Raw genomic sequence first — 21985 nt, forward strand, 5'->3', positions numbered from 1 at the left:
TGGGTTCTCCCCTGTGCCCCTGCAGGGAAGGCCCCCAGCTGGACGCTGCGCTGGGCCACCTGTCCCAGGTGGTGCTGCAGGAGGGCCACCGCCTGAAGGCCTGGGGCGTCCTGGGCACCGGCACTGGGGCAGAGCTGCTGCCGCCAGGTGAGCCCTGCTCAGCCTCGGCCAGGAAACCTGGCCTTGTATTCAGGGCGACAGTCCCACCCCTGAGACACCCTGCAGGGCCAAACCAAGTGGAAACCCCCAAGGCTGGGAGGGGCTTCCTGTGCAGCGTCCTGGGCAAACGTCTAAGTTACAGAAGACAGAGCCTCGGACATGGAAAGAGCAGAGGAGGAAACAAACAAAACCACCACAAAGGGTAGCTTTACATATACGGTAGCTCCTCCTGAGAGCAAAAGCCTGGCTGATGAATGCAAAAGGCTGAACTTGCCTGGGAAGGGAGAGCGGGACAAGGACCCCCTGTGGGACCCCATGGGCATGCTGAGTTCTAGGATCCCCGAGCCCCATCTGGTCACCACCATTTCCCAAGGCCCTTCCAGTGGCTGCCGGCCTGCGATATGATGCTGTCAGGGTCACAAACCGAATGTGGAGTCCTGACCTGGACTCAGCGAAGAACAAGATCCCCTTGCCTCAGGAAGCACCTGCTACACCCCGTGCCGGGGTGTGGTTGGGGTGGGGTTCTCGCCACCTCCTTCTAGTCACCAGCCAGGAGCCACTAACCTGCCAGATGGCCTCAGACCCAGGGCTGAGCAGGTGTCTGCTTTCCTGCAGCCTCAACAAGCCCTCAAGGGGGTGCTGATGACATCAGTGTGAATCCCATCACCAAGTTGATGGTCCCTGGCCCCAGCTGTGTGATGCTCCCAGCCAGCGGCCACCCGGGGCCCATACCCCCTGGCTACTTCATCCACCCTGACACTGGGCGGGTGTTGCCCGAGGCTGGAAATCTGGGCTACGATCTGCAGGAAGCTGCCCTGGTGCCCACCACTGACTCCAGTTCTGGTGAGACTCTGGGTTACATGGCCCCAGCCCAGCACAGGGCTCACTGGGGCTCACTGGGGCCCTCTGGAATGAACTCCCAGGGGCACAGCATGGGAAGCGGGGCTCTCGCCTTGGACAGTGAGGCTTGGTGACCAGCAGAGCATTAAAGGCCTTCTCCTCCTTCCTCACTTCAATATTCCGGCTGCAGAGGCTCCGTGTGGGAGAGAACTGCTGGGAGAAAGAAAGCAGTGCTCTGCAGGGCTGGGGGCAGCGGTGGGTGTCAGCACCTCCCTGTCTCCCTCCCTGTCCAGGTGCCGTCCGAACGTCAGACGCTGCCGTCCTCCCCTACGTGCCCTACCCAACCTGTCCTGCCACAGGCTCCCCTGCAGCCACCCGCCTGCCTGTCCTGCAGCCAAGGAGGGCATCACAGCCGGGGGCTCTCATGACAGACCCCCTCACTGGCATCGAGGTGCCCGTGCTGGCTGTGACTCTGCACCCACAAACGAGGCAGTGGCTCACTCTTGGGGGCACATACTGCAATCCCCTCACCAAGACCTTGGCCCCTCTAGAGTTGGGGGGCCCCATGGAGGATCCGGTCACAGGAGGCATCTCTCCGATCCTGGGAGTCGGGATGGATGAAAGCACAGGTCTGGCAGCCCTACGTGCTGTCCTTCCGCCCTCTCCTCCCTACCTGGCCTGATCCCCTGAGTCCCTTCCTCGCAGCCCCCCAGACCCTCCACATTCTGGCCCAGGCTGCAGGCTCCACCCCAAGCCAGTATGTCAACTCTTCATCTTACCCCCACCTTCCCTCTCCTTCCTGGATCCCCTATCCCCAAGTTCAGCACAGTGCCCCCCACCCCCGCCCCGGGAGGGGAGAGAGAACTGAGCTGCTCCTGCAGCTAAAGTACAGCGATGTTTTTCAGCCAAGAAGGGCATTCCTCCTCCTGCCACCACCATGTTCCACCCCCTCCCCATCTCCCCCTCGCCCCATACTCTGCCCCACCCCTCAACCTCCAGTCCCCACCCCTGTCGCTCACTCATGCCTCATCTGCCTACGTCCCTCCCCGCCTCACTCTCTTGGGCTCCTGCTTCCAGGTCAGGTGCTTGCACTGGGAGGGCTGCGAGACGCCTCGGGGAACCTCATGCTGCCTGGTGACAGCTTTGTGGAGCCACTGAGCAGGAAGACAGTCCGGCTTCAGGGGGCTTCACGACAGGAGGGCCAGACCGTGCCCCAAATGGGAGGGTCACAGGCCCTGCTGGATGCCAACGTGCTGGTGGCCCAGAGGCGAGTGATTACAGTGCTCCGGAGGACCCAGGAGAGGCCAGAGTCGAGGGTACAGGGGCTTCTGGAGGCTGCCATCGAGGACATGAGACAGGCGCTGGCCTTGAGCCTGCACCACATCCTGCAGCAGGCCTGGAGGCTGCAGAGGCAGCGGGAGGCAGCAGAGAGCATCGTGGTCAGCGGCGGCAGGATTGGTACGTGTTGACCTGGACTGGAGGCTCCCAGCCCTGAAGTCCCAGCCCCAGAATGGCCTGGTGCTTTGGTCCTCCTCAGCCCGTAGGCTCAGGGACAGGGCTGCAGCCCCACCAGGCACACATGTGACCAAGGGAAGAGAGAAGGAATCTGATGACTTCCCGCTCTGAGCTCATGATTGCTTGGCTTTTCATCTCTGTCTTTTAATCTCTTGCCAATTCCACCGGGTCTCACACTCGATGTGTGTGAAGTGTGGATTCTCCTGTAATTTCATAGGATCCCCAAGCACTGTAACATAACACCCATGTGAAACTGCAGAATCCAAAGCTGAGGGAGTTAAGAGACTCGTCCACCAGGGTCTCGTAGCTAATTAGCTGCACACCCAGGCCTAAAACCTGAGTCACCCGAGTTCTCCGTCCCCTTGTCACTTTCATTCCTGCAACAGCCTTCAGCATCCCATTAACCATCTCAGGAAAGGAGCCCACCCCACTCCTCCACCGCACCCACCGCACTAACACAAGGAAGGGCAGGGAAAGGAAGTAGGAGGGGCACCTGCCTGGAGCCTCACTCACCCTTTCTAGAGGCTTCTGCCTGTGGTGTGTCAGAAAGGAACCACGGCTTGGGATCAGAACTGACTTGAGTTTGAAGACCTGCCCCACCATTTGTTAACCCTTTGACCTCAGGCAAGGTTCTAAAGCTCACTCTGCCTCTGTTACAGCATCTTTAAAGTGAGGATGAAAATAGTACGTACTTCAGAGATTGATTTACTTATAGGATCAGATAAAGTATAATCTGTGTGGAGTTCTGAGCTCAGACTCTGGTACACAGCAGGTGCTCGAGAATATTTGTCCCCTTCTCTTTCACCTTTTCAGTGTAGCCTGGAAATTGTTCTCCGTTTCCCAGAAGTTTTACTGCCCTGCACTTCTTCCCCACTGAATTCAAAGTGCTAAGCTGGGCCCCAGAGGAAACAATGCCATCCTGGCAGGGACGCCTCTCTGGTCAGGGGTGTAGCCCTATGGGCCTGGTGTGGCCCTTGGCCCGCATCTCCTCCTCTCTGTGCCCCTCTCCCCTGGTGCTAGGGATGATGTGCTATCCTGGGACGGCCCTGAGGGTCCCGGTCCTGTATGGGATGGAGATCCCAGACCCCGAGGGCTCAGGGCTCCTGGTTCCTGTCCTGGGCATGGAGAGTGACAGGAATTCTGGTGCCGCCGCTCCCCTGGCAGGTTCAATGGAAGATGCTGATGGCAAAGGTAGGAGGGACCTTGGGGCCTCTGAAAGCCTGAGGGGTGGGGGAGAGTCAGGAATGTGACTGAAGCCCCTGTAAAGCTCAGGAGGGGTGCCCCCAGTCCATTCACTGGTGAGCCAAGGAATGGGGTCATTCTGCTGCTACCACTGGGGCTGCTGAGACCCAAAATAAAGAAGGGTGAGTGGGGTTCGAAGAGCTCCGTCAGCTCCCTCCCAGCAGTGCTTCCTTCTTCCCAGGACCACTCCTTCCTTCTTTCCCCATTTTTGGTTACTAACGCCGATGGTGGGCTTGGCATCCCACAGGTCTGGTCCCAATTGCAATTGGGGCTCAAGCCATAGACCCATTGACGGGGGAAGCTGGGCCTGTCATTGGTGCTCAAACGGATCCCTCTGCCGGGGTGGTGGTGCCCGTTGTCCAGGTGCTGGAGGCCTTACCTCGGGAAGTGAGGGACCCTGGTCTGGTACGTAGGAGGGGTTTGCTCATTTCTTCATTCACTCAGCAACTGTGTATCAAGATCCTTCTATGTTCCAGACACTGCGTTAGGTGTTGGGATGCAAAGACAGCTAGACAGGGCTCCTCTCCTCAGGAAACTGGCCGGCCGTAGGTTTCAGCCATGATCGTGGCTTACAGGGGTTTGAAGGGAGCACGGAGGAAGGGCATCTAAATCACAGGGCGAGAGCTCAAGGGAGGCTTCCCCAAAGAGGATGAGCTTGGACTGAAACCTGAAGCAGGGCCAGCACGTGCAGAGGTAGCACGTGTGAGATCACGAATGTTCCAGGAGAATGAGGGAGGCACAGGGGCAAAGACAGCAGATGGGGCCAATGAGGAAGGGCGGAAACAAATCAGGAACAGTCTTGTGTGCTTGACTGATGCCAGGAAATGTGACTTATCATGAAAGCCGTGGGGAGCCATCGAAGGATTCTAAGTAGACACGTGATATGATCAGACAGGGATATTTGCAAGGCTTTCACGTTTGGAAAATTTGGAACAATACAAAAAGAAAATAAGTTACTCAAAATCCTACTTCTTTTTTTAAAGTATCCAATTAAAGTTGCTGGAGCCCCCTCCTCGCCTTCACTCCATCTGCCGTCAACATCCCCCAACCCCGTTTTGCTCCCCTATCTGGACACTCTCCTCTCCTCCAGTGTCTCCCACAGATGCAGCCACTATTAACGGGCTGGCACACCTCCTTCCAGACATTGTTAAGCTTGTGTGTGTATCTATAATCAGCATTCTAGAAAGTTCCCTCTGGCAGCTGTGCAGAGGATGGATGGGGCAGGGCCACACTAGAGCCGGAAGCCCTGTCAGGAGGATATTGCAGTAATTCAGCCTTTGGCAGGTTCTCCAGGAAAATGAAAATGATTTAGGGCCCTCCCATACATTCTCAGCCTAGTTACAGTTTCAGAAACCAGGATGGATACGTTATAAAAGATTCTCATTAGAAGCTACGAAATTTAAATTCTAGCCCCCATTCACGGTTTCACAGATGGGTATCTGAGGGTCTGGGAACACCTTCCCGCTGCCACATGCCCATCCCCCCTGGCTTCCCAGGAGAAAGGTGGGCGGGGGCAGGTGACCCTGGAGAGTCCAGGTGTTCAAAAGAGGCAGGGAGGTGTGTGGTGTGTGGTGATTCTTTTTCCATTTACCGCCAAGTCACCTGCCTCACTAGGCTTAGTCATGGATGCCCAGGGGTGGGGAGACCTATGTCTTGAGAGGCTTTAGGGACCTTCAGCCAGACCCAGGCTGTGAGGAGAAAGTGTCAGAGGCCTAAACAATCTGGATGTTGTAGCTAGACACCCTGGAGAAGGAGCTGAGAGCCCGGGAGCAGCACTGGCGCCGCCAGGAACACGAGGAGGCGCGGCTGGCGGAGCACCTGGCGGCCCTGAGCCGGGCGCTGCTCTCCGCTCCAGGGAAAGACCCAGGGCAGCAGGTGAGGCCCCACCTCCCAGCCCCACCCGCCCACCTGCCCAGTCCTCACAGGGTTCTCTTGGAAGTGGAGAGCCCTTGTCTGTTCCCAGCCACAGTCATGGAGTCCATCTCAGGGCAGATGCCAGGATGCCCCAGCTCCAGGCCCGGGCTTCAGTTGTCCCTCCGTGGCTCTGCAGGATGGAGGGGGGAGGCGGCACTGGTCCAGCCCAGAGCTCCCGCCTCCCCTCCCTGGCCCACCGCTCTGGGCTTCCCATCCCCGCAGCTGAAGGCGGCTGAGGGGGCCTGCGCGGCACTGGAGGCCTCCTGCCTGCGGGAGACCCAGAGGCGAGCCAGAGCCCTGAGCAGACACAGCGGCCGGGAGTGGGGCCTGCTCTCTCAAGGTGGGAAAGCATGCCCGGGGCCCAGATCCCAGGGCAGAAACCTCTGGGAGTGGTGCCGCCGCCCCCAGGTGCCCAGCTGGGCTGCCTCCTGCCCTCTCCATAAGCCCATCTCCCAGGCCCCCAGCCGGGCCCTGGCTCCAACCTGGCAGTCCTCCCAGCCCCCTCCAATAAGCCACTGCGTCTTTCCTTCTCCTCCCTGCCCCCAGGGGTGGCGCTGCCACGTGGCCCTTTTCTCTGCCCCTTGCAGCAGACAGAGAAGAGTGGGAACGGGAGACGCAGGTGACGCTGGGCATGCAGAAAGTCCTGCAGAGTTTGGGACAGGCAGCCGAAAAGCTCAGGCAGGCAGCTGGCCGGCTGCGGGGCCAGGAGCAGGAGATGCGGCTCCAGCAGAGGAAAAATCAGAGTCCACAGATCTGGAACCGCCCCAGGCAGGTGAGGCTCAGAGGCTGACAAGAGGACCCATGTGAGATAGCACGTTTGCCCATGTCATCAGACGTAGCTCTTCAGGACAATGCAGCATTCAGGGGTGGGTGGGCTCAAGGAGCAGCAGGTGGGCAGGGAGGGGAACCAGATGAAAGAGACTCTCCAGCTCACTTGGGGCATTTCATTTCCCGTGTCCTAGGTGCTTCAGCATCTCTCCACTGAGTTCCAGGAGGCAGTGAGGGAGAGACAGAGCTTCCTGGACAGGGCCCTCGGGCAGCTGCAGTACCAACGGGAGCTGAGCCGCCTCCAGCTCTTGCACACCCAGGTACTGACCTCCGGACTCGGCTGAGGAGACCTGCATGTCCAGTTTTTGTTGGATGCTTCAGAAATAAATGGGCACACGTGGGAACCAAGCACAGAACCAAGTCCTGACTATTGCATCCTAGATTGTTGCTTCAGGAACCCCTGTGTGTTTGGAGAATTACCCTGGAGACAGATTCTATGGAACAACCACCACTTCTCCCAGGCCCCAGGCTGCTGCCTGCCCACAGTTGATCCCCTTTCTGAAGAGCCTCACTACAGCGCTGGTGGGAGCGCAAGGCGGCAGGCTAGGACTGGAGGATGAGGGGCCAGGAACAGGTAAGGCTCGTCACGGGTCCAGCTTTCCCTCCTGCTGCCAATCCTGATCATGCTTTGATAAGTTCTAATATAATTAGAGCTCCAAGCACCATCAGAGTGTGGCCACAATAGGTTCTTCAGGAAGAACATAAAGAAACCCAAGGTATTACATGTACATTGCTGTGTAACAAACTACCCCAAAATTTCACTGCTTAATACAACAAACATTTATTATCTCATGGTTTCTGTGGGTCAAGAATCTGGGTGCAGCTTAGCTGGGGGCCTCTAGCTCAGGGTCTCATACAGGCCACATCAAGGCATCGGGCCAGGGATGTGGTCATCTCAAGGTTTGACTGCAGAATCCAAGTTCACTCTCATGGCTGTTGGCAGACCTCAAGTCCTCGCTGGCTGTTGTCCAGAGACAACGATTCCTTGCCACATGGACTTCACAGTGCCGCTCACAAAATGGTGACTAGCTTCCTTCAGAGCAAGTGAGAGAGGGCAAAGAATAATGGAAACCATAGTCTTTTTGTATCCTGCTCTCACCACTTCTGCCATATTCTGTGCATTAGAAGCAAATTACTAGATCCAACCCACACTCAAGGGGAAGAGATCACACAGGGCACAGATCCACAACGGGGGACCCTGGACACTGTCATAGAGGCTACCTGTCACACCTGATGCCACGTCTGCCTCTTTTGGGCTTTGGCCACAGTCCTTGCACCCTTACTCCAACAATTACTTTCTTCTCCTCTGTTCAGATGCAGATAAAGTTGACATCAAGTGGACCTCACCACTCTTCTCCACCCTGAAGAAAGTAGACATCAGGTCCCAAGTCCACAAGGATGGAGCTGAACTTCAAGGACAAGTGCATCACAAGCCAGGTAACCTCCTTCCCCTGGTGGCCCCTGTTTAGAATTATCATGGCACACTGACGTGGGTTCAGTGGCGTAACACCCAGGACTAGAAGCATCAGAATTCCTCCTTGCCAATCATCCCTTTCTCCCCACCCCCATCGGCTCCCAGAGGACACTAATGAACTCATCTACAAAGCAGAAACAGACCCACAGACATAGCAAACAATCTTATGGTTACCAGGGGAAAGGGGGTGGGAAGGGGTAAACTGGGGAGTTTGAGATTGACAAATGTTAACCACTATATATAAAAATAGATTTAAAAAAACAAATTTCTTCTGTACAGCACAGGGAACTATAGTCAATATCTTGTAATAACCTTTAATGAAAATGAATATATGTGTGTATGTGTATATATATATATATATATATTTATATATATGCATGACTGGGATGGTATACAGTATAACAGAAATTGACACACTGTAACTAACTATACTTCAGTTTAAAAAAAAAAAAGATTCCAAGGGATTTTTCCATATAAGGAATAACAAACAGAAATCAAAGTCTCACTGTAATAATAACTTGGCCAATTCCCTAAAGGGAATTCCTGAAAGCCCTGTATCCCCCCACTGAACGCTGAATCTAAACCTTGGGGTTTTACCCCAGCCACATATTGCAAGGAATTAGTGGAAAAGGTTGAGACACAGGGAGACAGAGGAAACAGAGAGAAAGAGGATCTTGCCCCAGAAAGGAACTCCAGATCACTTTGCCAAAAACACCTCTCGAAGCTGGAAAGAGAATGTGGCTGGCCTGAGCCATTTCTAATGACTGGGGCTGAAATGCTTTTCCATGAAGATTGGCAGGAGAGCCTGAGGCACAACGTATATATAGCACAGGAGGATGGATGGATGGAGGGATGAGGGGATGGATGGGGGAGGGAGGGATGGATAAGGGGATGGATGGGGGAGGGAGGGATGGATGAGGGGATGGATGGGGGAGGGAGGGATAGAGGGAGGGAAGGATGGACAGATTGATACAAATACACCTTTTCCTAAGCTGAATTTTGTTATTTTTATTAGTATAGCATCACTATACAGAAAAGCCAGTGAAATCATCACTGTTTTCTCTTGATGTCTGTAGCCCCAAAAAGCTCTTTGCAGGATCTACCAAAACCTCAGATAATGCAGAAGGAAGAGCTGGTAACTGTGCAATCCACAGACCTTTCTGCCAGGGAGTTTGTGGTCTACCAGCACGGCCTCTCCATCCTGCACCTCCTCATCCCCCAGCTTCACGTGAGTCTGGCGTCTGCCCTCTCTGTGGAGCGGTCACCCGTGGAGCCAAGGAGGTCAGGGTGGCCAGGAAGGAGGCTTTGAGGTGGTGGATAGCCCTTAGCATGAAGCATCCGGAACAGGGAACTTTCTAAGTCTCTCCTTTAAGGGGACTGATGGGAGTCACTTCACAACCTAAGGTCTGAGCTCTCAGATGATAGGACAGTAAGTGTAATGAATCCAGCATTTTGTGCAGGACAGAAAATGCTCTTTTAATTTGCATTAATTAACTCATTTAATCTTCACAAAAACCCTATGGCAAAGATACTATCATGTTTTTTCCTCATTTTAAAATGGAGGGGAAATACACAAGGTGGTTGAGGAAACTTACCCAAGAACGTACAATAAAAGGGTGGAGCCGGGTTAGAACCCAGGCATCATGGCCGGGGAGCCTTCGCGCCTGACTGCCACTTTACCTCTGTTTAGAAAAGCAGTAAGCCAATGCTTATAGTTCTCCTGAATTTCAAACACCGAGTTAAATACTCTTTCCATTGTTCCTATGTAGTACAATCGACTTATCCTGCTCAATTTAAATTGATGTTCCAAAGCATTTACTTCCCATTACTTTGGTTGGTGCTATGTAACTGAGCTGCATGAGAATTTTTTTAGCAAAAGGATGGGTTTTGGTTTTGTTTTCATTTTTGTTTCTTTGCAGGCTCCAGAGATCACCCTGCAGATTGCTTCCCGTCTTCCTGCCATGGAAGCTTCAGACAATGCCTTCCAGGGTTCCTTCTTCTATCAGGTCCTTCAAATTCCCAGCCCCAGATGTGGGTTTATAGAATTCTAGGGTCTTATAAAGAGAGAAGCCAAAAGAACAAATGTCATAAACGTTTTTCTCTCTCAAGTCCTCACATATTTTATTTCCTCTAGGTAATAAGTCATTTAGCTAAGGCATAATAAATGTCACCATGTAAGAGCTTTCTCTAATTAGTGAAATGACTCTGTCCTGGGCTGGTGCCCAGAGACTCATAATGGCTCTGCGCCCATTAATGAATTTCTGTCATTACCAAAGCCAGTTGGTTCCAGGCTGGTGTTTCCTGTAAGAGTCATGGTTCCAGCTTCAGGAACTCCTGCACAGTCAGCACCTTTCTACAGAGAGGGATCTAACTTGTTCCTGCCCTGGAAGTTCCTCAGATATGTAGACTGGCAGTGCCTGGGTAGATATGGACCTTAAAGACTCAGACACTGCATTGGTAAACACTATTGTGAGAGGCAGAACTGCTAACCAATGTTAGAGGATGAGGAAATAGTTTATTCTTGACTACTAGGTTGTTAGGCGATTTAATAAGACCAAAAATGACTCATATGTCGTATTCTTCAGGCATTACTTCACTTGATCCTCAAGGCAATCTATGAAATTGGCAAGAATTTAATCCCATTTTACTGATGGGAAAACAGACCAGATTCACTGAGTGCTGCGTGCTAGGCACTTGGCCGTGTGTCTCATGTATTATCTCACTTGTAACTTTCAGGAGCCCAACCCCAAGGGATGCGTGTCTTGTCATTTCCATTTTATGAATTAGGAAATTGAGGCCCAGGGGGGCCCAGTGACTTGCCCAAGATCACAGTGTAGCAAGAGTTGAAACTCAAGCCCAGGTACATTTGACACCAAACTCATTTTTTAACCACCAGTCTGTGCTGCCACCCACAGCTGGTTCCAGAAACTGATCTGGTTCCAGAGACTGTCTGATTCCAAACCATCCAAGGCTTTTCTGTACCAACCTATTGTCTCTTAAGAGGATGAACTAGGAGTTATTTCAAATCAACTAGACAAGACAGGAGATCTGAGAACTTGATTACAATAAAGTCACGAAAGGCAAGGAAAGCCTGAAAGCCCTATAAGGCAATGCTTCTCAAACTGCGGTCCCTGGACCTCATGAACCAACCATCTGGGAATCTGGTGAAAATGGAAATGCCAAGCCCCACTTAAAGCCCAGGAAACCAGAAATTCTGGGGTGGGCCCCCGAAGTGGAATCGCCCTCATGTGATTGTTACTCACACTAAAGTTTGAGGACTGCTGTGTAAGGAAATAGTAATTGGATGACATTGATTTAAAAAAAAAACAAACCAGAAACATGACAGAGGGAGGGTATAGCTCAGTGGTAGGGCCTCCGTTTAATAAATAAATAAATAAATAAACCTAATTACTTCCTCCCCCTCAACATTTTTTTAAATAGATACATGAATGATTTTTCTCTGAATTTCCGATTGTTTATTTTCTGTAAGCTAAGGGTAGCAAAAAAAAAAATTGGGAGACAGTGGAGAAAATGATTTATTCAGAGAGTTGAGCTAAAACGGTCCTTTTTCCCTTGACATCTGAATCTTGCCTTCAGTAAATTTCCATTAGGCCCAGGGAGTCTCTGATGTTATGATTCCAAAAGTTGTTTTACATCATATAAAACTAGAAAAAGAAAGAGGCAGTAAAAATGTTCCCTGAGGGTGACATCTCTGGGTTTGGGTATTTTCTCCACTCAGAGTGCTGAAAACACACTGTTTGTTGGGAGAGAATGTTTGGCATCGGTGGGAGGCTTTGTTCTGCTGTTGATCCACTGCCTGGCCCACATTGCTGCCCAGGACCTCCACCAGGACTCCAACCCCGCCTTCCTGAGGTCCTTTTACAAGGTATTTATAACACACACGGGGCTTTTTGATTCTCCATCTCTGTGACTCACAGCCCAGTCCCCAGGAGAGTAAATGCCATAAGCTTGGTAACATTTCAAATCTACTTCAATCCCATTGGTGGCCTTTGGTTCCTCCTGCCTGGCCAAGAAGAGTTTCCCAATCAAATTTCCTGTGGCAGCATATGACCAAGTGCATGCACCACTCTAAGAATGCTGGAGAGACATGATCTTCCTGTGAGAACAGCGTCACAGCTCTCTGTGGGAATTTCACTGTCAACATGTAAACTTCACCAGAATCACAAATGACAGTGGTAACCTGTGATGAGAGCAAGTAAAGACGACAAATCGCAAACCCCACTTTGCTTTCAACTATTATTGTAAAACTTAAATAGCAATTGCCTGGAAGCCGAAGTGATCTGCCCCCTGACCTTTTCCTTGACCAGGGGTTGAAGGCTTATTTCAGGGAAGCATTCTCCATCACACTGCAAATGTCAGCAGCTTCCCGGGACAGTCAGCTTGACCAAAGCCTAAGTGCTATTCTGCTGGACGAGCAGCCCACCTCCGAAACAGGAAGGGATCTTCTCTCTAAACTCATTGAAGGGAAGCACCAGTCTCTCCTGGAGCCAGAGTCATCAGAAGAGGTAACTGGCTTCAACTTGCGCAGCACGCGGTCTCGATTAAAATCAACCCCTCACGGAGTAAATGCCTCAGGGTGTGACCCAGTCAGATATTTCTGGCCTCCCTAGGTGGTGCACTGGCTTGACGCTCAGTCTGCTTCTCAAACCACAAGAGAAGAAGATGGTCTTCTTAAAAAGACCATCTCCCATTAAAGGTCAATTCATTCTTGAGTTATAAACAAGAACATATCTTTTTTCATTATGTATATAAAGCTTCATAAATTTCAAGGCATATTTTATATACACATATATATATAGTCTCATTTGATCCACCCAGCAATCCTGCAAAATAGGAAGCATAAACGTTTTTAGTTACATTTTGTATTTAAGGAGAGATTAAGCAACTTGACCCAAACCGTATGGCTATTTGTAGTGGTAGATCTAAGGCTAGATTCTGGATGTCCTGACTCCTAAGTAAATGTTCTGTGTACATCTCTCTGAAATCAAATCTCCATTAGTTACTGAGTCAGAGATTTACTTTGTGGCTGTTGATGGTGATGGCGACATTGGTCACCCAGATCACAGAACCATTACACTCTAGCTCCTGCGAAACTCAGAGAAGGGTCAGTTCTCTGTCCTCACCTGACAGCAGCATTTGACACACGTGGTCCCTTCCTCCTCCTGATCCATCTTCTTTACTTGGTTCCCAGGACACTGGCTTCCTCTGGTTTTCCTCCAACCTCTCTGATTGTTCCCTCTCAGCCTCCTCTGCTGACCCTCCTCTTCTTTACATTAAAGGAACAGGATTCCGTCTGTCCTCTAGTCATTCCCCTTGGGGTTCTCATCCAGTCTTCTAGCTTTAAATCCCACCTATATGTCAGCAACTCTCAAATTTTTATCTCCAGCCCCAACGCAACTCTCTAACTCAGCTCATATCCAACTTACTAGCCACCCTCACTGGTAAGTCTAATAACATGCCCCAAACCAGTTCTTTCCAAACCTGCTCCACTGGAACCTTCCCCATCTCAGTTGATGGCCACTGTATTCTTCTGATTTTTCAGGCCAGAGCCTTCCTTAAAACCTCTCTCTCTGTTACGTTCACCCCACAACCAATCCATCAAGAAATTCTTCAGAAACTCTTCCTTCACAAACTCTGCCTTCAAGTATATCCATCACCTGCCCACTTCTCATCACCTATGCTGCGGCCTGCCTGGTGCAAGGCATCGCTTGCCAGGACTGCTACCAGACTTACTGATCACCCTGAGTCCGAGCTTGCCTCTCTTCAGTCTAGTCTCACACAGTCTGAGTCATCCTTTTAAAATGAAAACTGGGGCTGCTCAAAACCCCCGTGTGGTCCCCATTTCACATGAGTAAAAGCCAAGGAAGCCGAGTCCCTCTTGCATCTCACTCCCTCACCTGCTACTTTCCCCCTCATTCACTCAACTCCAACCACACTTTCCTCCTTGCTGTTCTTCAGACTTACCAGGGACACTCCCGTCTTAAGGATTCCCTCTGCCTGCAACACTCCCTCCTCTAAGGCAGTAGCTCCCAACCAGGAGCAACCTTATCCCCGACAGGACATATGGTAATGTCCGGAAATATTTTTGATTGTCCGACTCAGAGGAGGGGAATGTTAGTGTTAACTGGCAGGCAGAGGCCAGGGATGCTGCTAAACATCCTACAAGGCAAAGGACAGCCCCACAACAAAGAAGTACCCATCCCAAAACGTCCATAGTGCTGAGGCTGAGAAACCTGGATCTGTGCCTGACTCCCTTGCCTCCTTCATGTCTTCATTCAGTGTCATCTTCTCAGTGACTCCCCTGACTGGCCCATCTTCATCTGCAACCCTCTTTGCCCACTTTTCCTTACTCTTCTCTGCTTTTCTTTACCCTGTATCATGTCCTAACCTTCTACATCGTTTACTTACTTTGACATATTACTTTTCTTCCCCTGCTGGAATATAAGCCCCGCGAGGGCAGAGCTGTTTGCTGTGCTTTTCCTGTCGTAGCCCAAGTGCCAGGCTCAGAGCAGGCTTTCAGTGTATTTACTGTGCTGATGGATGGATTTACATGGTCCTGGATGCTATGTACTGAAACATTTCGGTCTATGAGACCTAGCTAGAGGGCAGATAATCACAAACACTGCGTACCTGCCACTTGCCATGTGTCAGGTGTTCTGCTGAGAGGTTTTTTTTTTAACTTAGACATGTAAGAATTTTTTTTTCAATGAAGTACAGTCAGTTACGATGTGTTCATTTCTGGTGTACAGCACAATGTCCCAGTCATGCATATACATACACATATTCATTTTCATATTTTTTATTAAAGATTATAAGATATTGAACATAGTTCCCTGTGCTACACAGAAGAAACATTTTTAGACATACAAGTTTTTTTTAAGTTTTTTTAATTGAGCTGTAGTCAGTTTACACTGTTGCATCAATTTCGGGTGTAAGCACAGTTCTTCATATGTGAACATACATATATTCATTCTCATATTTTTTCACCGTGAGCTACTACAAGATCTTGAATATATTTCCCTGCGCTATGCGGTATAAACTTGTTTGTCTATTTTATATATACCAGTCAGTATCTTCTGCTGAGAGTTTTACACGCATTATCTCATTTCATCTTCCTCATACCCTGATAAGGTAGATGCTGCCTTTAGTCCTAACTTACAGATGAGAAAACTGAGGCTTACAAGTGTTAAAAACAACTTCCCCGAGGCAGAGAGAGTTGTGGAGCTGGGACGTTAGTACTTTGCCAACCACCATCTAGAAAGAGGTCTTATTTTATTTTAAAAGCAGAATTGTACATAGTGCTTTCAGGTACTGGCTAAGAAGATCCAAGAATATGTAAAAGAAATGACAGCAAAGGTATTAATTATATTATCATTTATCCTCCACATTGTCTACAGTATATTAAGAAAAATAAAGACCGCCTCCTCTTCACCAATATGGAACATTTCCTGAAAAACATCCTCGATGCAGAAAAACCAAGAGATCAGCTTGGGGGTGAAGATAAGGTGAGATGCCCATATGAGCCACAGCACTGAGACCGTACTTTGTTGTATACAGTGGAACTCTTTGTTGTGTGTTTTTTGGCCATTCTTATAGTTGAACACATCAGCAGAACAAAGGATTGGAAATTGATGGTGGCATGAACAGGTTACATCATCAGTCACTTATTTAAAACCTTTACCAACAGATGGTAGATCTTAGATGTCAGAGTTAATCCCCCTGCCTTCAGGCACGTCAGGAATTAATCCTAGAGAACAGGACTGAGACTTAGACCTGCCCCGGTTCACCCAGCTGGAAGAAGCCAGGCAGTAACTAGAACTCGGGTCCACTGTCTTCTCATTCAGGGTTCCTCCCCCAGTACCATAATAATACCCACTGCTGTTTCATAAGGTTGTTTTTAATCTTAAGCATTTAAAATGTTGCTGTATCTTTAAAAACCAACAAATATTTTGGTTCCAAATGACCACCACTAATATGTTGTAATGTGTAACTAGACAAGAGGAAACCCCCGAACATCTTCATTTTTCTCATGCAGAGCACTGACCCAAACACACTGAGATCAAGATCAGAACCCAGCAATCTAGCGACGTAACTGAGCAGCGACTCCAGCCCCGAGTCCCAGTCCACCTTAAAGTTATCACCAGTGTCTGGGGTGAAAACTACTCTTAAAACTTTATTCAAATATAATACAACGTTTAAAACTACACATCACAAATGTGCACCCCATGAACTATCCAAAGTAAACACTCCCAAACAAGCATCCAGATAAAGAAACAGAACATGGTCAGCTTCCCAGAAGCACCCCAGGTCTCCTTTGTCTGGGCACCCATATACCCTGAGAGTGGTCACTATCCTGACTCCAAACATTGTAAATTGTTTTTGCTTATTCATGAATTTTATATAAATAGAGTCATAAGCTATGAATTAATTTATTGCTCATGTTTGTGAGATTCATCCATACTGTTGCAGGTGGCTGTGGTTTGTTGATTCTCCTTGTTGTAAAGGATTCCACTGTGCAGATCTATCCCAATGTATCCATTCTTTCTAAACTGATGCACATGTGGGTATTTCCCAGGTGGGGGTTATTACGAATAGTCCTGTGCACCTTTTGATGACTATACCTGGCCAGGTATTTACTTAGGACTAGAACTTCTGGCTCTAACGGTATGGACACGCTCGATATTAATATCTGTTATCAACCAGAGTTTCAAAGTGATCATATAGTGACATGCTGCCACCAGCAGTGGACCAGAGTTCTGATTGCTCTCCATCCTTCTCAGAACTAGCATTTCCCATCTTTTTTATTTTACCCATTCTTCTGGGTGTGTGGTTTTACTTCGCATTTCCCTGAGGGCCAGTGCAGCTGAGTGTCTTTCATATATTTATATCCAGTGTTTGAATATCTTCTCTCGAGAAGTGCCTATGCATTCCTTTTGCCAGTTTGTCATTGGAGTGCCTTTTTAAATGGGTGTGTAGGAATTCTTTATTCTGCAACTATTTTTCCTCATTCGGTGGACTGTCTTTTTACAGAAATAACTATATGTTTCTTTTTCTGTTTTGTTTTTAGATCTAGCAAGAAAACGGGTGGCCTCATTTCAGTCCGCGTTTTTCAAAGTTGTTAAATATGTCAATATAACACCAACAAAGCTGTAAGAGAATTGATGGAAAAGACCTATAACATTCATGTATAAATCATATAAATGTATATTATAACTTGGAGTGGATATGTAACACAATGGGCCAGTATTTGACACAGAAGAAAAAGATGCTGAAATTTTCACGGTGATTAAAAGAGATTAGACCACGTATTTAAAGATATTGACTGAACTTCTTTCTAGAAATGTAAAATTTGTATATATCCTCATGTATCAGGCTGACTAAGTTATCTAAAATTGTTCACCAAGTCCCACAAAAGGAGATGAGTGTATTTGCAAAATATTTGGTGATCTGGAATGAGAGTACATAAAATACATGCCACGTGGCATATACGAAATTCACTTTGGAGGCCCTGATTGGAACACTTCAAAGAGATAAGCAGTTATCTGAAACTGAAGTTCCAGAATAGATCTGAATACTAATTAGAGATACAGCCATCACATGAATTCAAAGTTTTTAATGCAAACTCACAATCAAAGGCTGTTCAGATCACAGACTTAATGTCTGCAATTCAACCTTTTTCACATGGATAATTTTCTGTTTTGTGCTTCAAGATGAGTAGCCAAAGGTTTTTATTTCTTAGTATAAAAACTGCTGTTGAGTCTCCCAAGCAATGCAAGGAAGGTAGACAGGTAAAGCATTAAAACTTAAACATTATACGGGTAGATAATAAATGATAACTAATTATTTAATTCAGTGACCATCTCATAGTCAACATTTTTAGTCCTGTAAGTCTTTTGTCCTAATTAAAACATGTTTATCTGTGGCTGGGGATTTAGCTGTAAATCCAACCAGTCAAAATACCAATAGTAAATTACTTTAGAGAAAACTTAAAATAAAAACACCGAGACAACATGACAAGAAGATTTACGATTAAGGTTTAACAAAGAGTTTTAAATCCAGCCATAAGGAAGCTCTGCTCAGAATCAACTCATTATGTCCAACTCCTCCGTTTCTCCATCTTACACTGGCACTGAGTTCTTATTTCTTTGCTGCTAGGGGTTGGTCACTTAGGCATCTCCAAGAGTCATTCAGTTTAAATCATTAGATTAGCCATCAGGCAAAGTCAGTACCAAATCTGTCAGCCTTGAAACTGTTTTCATTAGTTACCGTCTCAATTAAAATGACCTGCTGCCTTTACAGCACAGACACTAACAAAATGGTAGTTGCCATAAGAATGGACTATGAGGTCCCTGTTTGGTCTTCCCATGAACTGAGAATTCTTAAATAAAGCACACCCCTCAAATTAATGCATAATAACTTTATAAGATTAAAGACTTCTTCAGTACTTTGAGAAGACAAGTCTTATTTTGATAGGATAAATGTTGATTGTGTGTCAAGAACTATTCACATAAATTATGAAATGTATTTCCTGAAAACATAGTGAAGATTCATTAGGCCAGGTAACAAAACTATTTAAAATAGCTTGATCAAGAGTCCAGGTCCTCAGAGAGGTGGCAAAGAAAAAGTTGTGCAGAAATTAAAGATCTTTTTTTCCATATCCCCATTCTTTGCTGTACAAGGCACTGACCAAAACATGATTCTGTGAACTTCCTGGCTGACTTCTTGGGCCCTCCCTCTATCTGATTCTATTAATACACTAGCAGCTGCAGGCTTTTAGTAAGCACATGCTTTTTAATGGAAATGCCACAGATTTTAAGGCAGGGATCATGTTCTCCTTCCTGCTGTATTACGTGTATTTATTGCTCAATCAAATCAATAGTAATTTAAAGTTTTGAGATTCTAGTTATCTTTAAAGAATTGGCTTGTATGCACACACATGCACAGCCGACTGACCAGAAAAAGAATAAGAAAACCTTAATAGATAGAAGCCGTATTCTACAAACTGCCAACAAAAAGGACCCTTTCCCAAAAATACAATACAATTAAAATAATTCTTCTTAAAACAATTTTTATTTCAAAAGTTGTACATAGACTTCTGCTTCCAGGAAGATAAAATAGATATCCTTTTCCCTACTCCTCCCACCAAGTAGAATTATATATACACTTTTGGTGGGAACATAAATTGGTGCAGCCACCATGGAGAACAATCAGAAGGTTCCTTAAACTAAAAATAGAGTTACCATCTGATCCAGCAATCCCATTCCTGGGCATATATCGAAAAGATGAAAGCTCTATTTCAAAAAGATACATGCACCCCAATGTCCATAGCAGCACTATTTATAGCAGCCAAGACATGGAAACATCCTAAATGTCCATTAACAGATGACTGGATAAAGAACTTGTGGTGTATGTATATGATGGAATACTACTCAGCCATAAAAAAAGAATGAAATAATGCCATTTGCAGCAACTTGGATGGACCTAGAGATTATCATACTAAGTGAAATAAGTCAGACAGAAAAAGATAAATATTACATGGTATCACTTATACATGGAATATAAGAAACAGTACAGATGAACTCATTTACAAAACAGAAACAAACTTACAGACACAGAAAATAAACTTATGGCTACCAAAGGGGAATAGAGGGTGGTAACTTGGGAGTATGGGATTAAGCACAGTCCATAAAAAGAAGAACTATTGAATTAGGCTTCCTCAAAATTTAAAACATTTGCTCTGTAAAAGACTCTATCAAGGGGACAAAAAGATAAACAACTGGAAGAAAATATTTTCAAACTACACATATGACAAAGGACCAGTACCTAAAATATATATAAAGGACTCTCAAAAGTCAATGATTAAAAAGCCACAATCCAATTAAAAAGTGTCAAGATATGCACACACATTTCACCAAAGAGGATATACAGATGGCAAATAAACACATGAAAACAAGTTTAACATCACTAGATGTCAGGGAACTGTAAATTAAAACTACAATGAGATGACTCTTTTTTTTAAGCCATTGTGATGTGTGTAGTGATAACACCAGAGACTGGCATGGATGCAGAGAAACTGGATAATCATGCATTGCTGGTGGGAGTGGAAAATGATACAACCACTCTGTAAAACAGTCTGACAGTTTCTTTAAAATCTAAACATGGAACTACCATGTAACCCAGCAATTGCCCTCCTAGGCACTTAGAAAAGAGAAATTAACTTATGTTTACACATTATGTACAAGAATGTTTACCACAGCTTTTCTCATAATTCCCCAAATGAGAAACAACTCAGCCGTCATCCTTCAACAGGTTAAACAAATTGTGGCATATCCATACCTTGGAATACTATGCAGCAATAATCAGGAACAGACTACTGCTACATACGAGAGTCTGGATAAATCCCCAAAGAATTATGCTTAGTGAAAAAGCCAGTTCCAAAGGGGTCCAGTATGATTCCATTTATAACATTCTTGAGATGACAAAATTATAGAAATGAACAGACTAGTGATTGTCAAGGGATAAGGAAGGACGAATGTGAGAGGAAAGCAGGTGTGATGATAAAAGAGCAACAACACGGATGGTTGTGGTGATGGAAATGTTCTGCATTTTGACAGCACCAGGGCCAATATCTGGTTGTGACATTATAGTACAGTTTTGCAAAATGTTACCATTGATGGAAACTGGATAAAGGGTACCCAGGATCTATTTCTTAACTGCATGTGACTCTACAATTCTCTCAAGTTTAGTTTTTTTAAAGAAAAACAGTGATATATACTCAAAGAAAATCTCAAAATGCATACTAGGAAGATCTAATTTGGCTGTTATACTGATTGACCAATAGATACAGGATTCATTTATTTGGAGGCTCGAACTGTATTGACTACTTTTAATCACAACCAAAAATATAGAGTGCACTGTATTTTCCCTTTGAGTTCAAGGCCACATGAGAAGCTCTAAAGAATTACACAGGGTCTAAGGATGTCTCCCTCTGGGCCAAGTCATAGAGCACTGATGGAACCAATTTCTGTCTGAGCACCAGCTTGGAACTATTCACGTTAACGGCTGTCCCTAGTACTGTGCTACATAGAATTGTGAGGCAACCTCTGCACTCAGACAAGAACCTTGTGATTGACTAGCACGTCCGTGATGGGCAAGGGGTGCAGGAGTGGTCATCCATGTGCCACTGATCTGTCATCTCTGTTCCCCGGAAGTCATTCTGTAAAACCAACCTTAGAAATTTCAAGAGACACTTTGTTAATAAAACCCTCTGTGTGAAGGTTCTTAGAAACCCATTCTTCTGTCGCAGCCAAGTACTACAGTATGTTTTACACATGGTAACTTCCACACAGTTCTTTCATTTTTCAGTCCAACAAATTTTACACATAAATAACACCCACAGAAAAAATCACGAATTGAAATCCAAAATAACATCATTAGGGAAGATATAAGGTAGAAATCAGAAAGACTAGACAGGACTGCGACTCACACTGGCAGAAAGAAAGCTTAAAACAATCATGGTCTAAAAAGGAATGAGATTAAAGCAATCAAATAATAGTTATGACAAAGAAAATGATCTACCATGAAGAGAGCTGGTATCCCTGAAACGGACAAAGAAAGCATTCAAATGTAATATTGTGGAAGACTGCTTTAAAAAAATTAAATCTGCAGATCAGAAAGAGGCACAATGTTTCAAGGGGGAAAAAATGATACAGAATGATTGACCAAGACATAGGCTTCAAGTATAAAGAAAGAATCTTTCAGACTAGCAGGCGAAGGAAGTCACCTTAAAATCAAACGTACATTTTCATGTGAGTGGTGCGAGTTGGGGAAATCAAGCTGATCTTAGGTTTCTGGACAAAAACAACAGATTAGAGTGATGGCTATGAAGCTGTAAGAGAAAGAAAACATGACCTAAGATGTTAATACTCAGACAAGTCATGCTTCAAGTATGAAAGAATAACGAGCCTCGGGCACAAATGAGCTCACAGTAGA

At 46.7% G+C, this 21985-nt stretch overlaps 1 protein-coding gene across 1 annotated transcript; it reads left to right on the forward strand.

Annotated features, from left to right (window-relative positions):
* Positions 1-2123: 2123 nt before the first annotated feature.
* LOC135319897 (uncharacterized) lies at positions 2124-15625 on the forward strand. Its single transcript, XM_064481992.1, has 15 exons — positions 2124-2457; positions 3535-3705; positions 4004-4161; positions 5491-5631; positions 5785-6010; positions 6258-6442; positions 6633-6758; positions 6880-7072; positions 7813-7935; positions 9049-9200; positions 9892-9978; positions 11712-11858; positions 12301-12498; positions 15391-15498; positions 15590-15625. The coding sequence occupies exons 1-15, from the start codon at positions 2124-2126 to the stop codon at positions 15623-15625; spliced, it is 2385 nt and encodes a 794-aa protein (XP_064338062.1).
* Positions 15626-21985: the final 6360 nt, after the last annotated feature.

This window comes from Camelus dromedarius, chromosome 34 (assembly GCF_036321535.1).
Source record: "Camelus dromedarius isolate mCamDro1 chromosome 34, mCamDro1.pat, whole genome shotgun sequence".
Classification (NCBI taxonomy): domain Eukaryota; kingdom Metazoa; phylum Chordata; class Mammalia; order Artiodactyla; family Camelidae; genus Camelus; species Camelus dromedarius.

What these genes read in the sequence shown, in the direction of transcription:
- LOC135319897 (XM_064481992.1), top strand. Translation starts at nt 2,124, where the DNA reads ATGCTGCCTGGTGACAGCTTTGTGGAGCCACTGAGCAGGAAGACAGTC. An exon ending in GGAAGATGCTGATGGCAAAG is followed by an intron (nt 3,706 to 4,003) that starts GTAGGAGGGACC and finishes GGCATCCCACAG; the next exon opens with GTCTGGTCCCAATTGCAATT. An exon ending in TCCTCATCCCCCAGCTTCAC is followed by an intron (nt 9,201 to 9,891) that starts GTGAGTCTGGCG and finishes GTTTCTTTGCAG; the next exon opens with GCTCCAGAGATCACCCTGCA.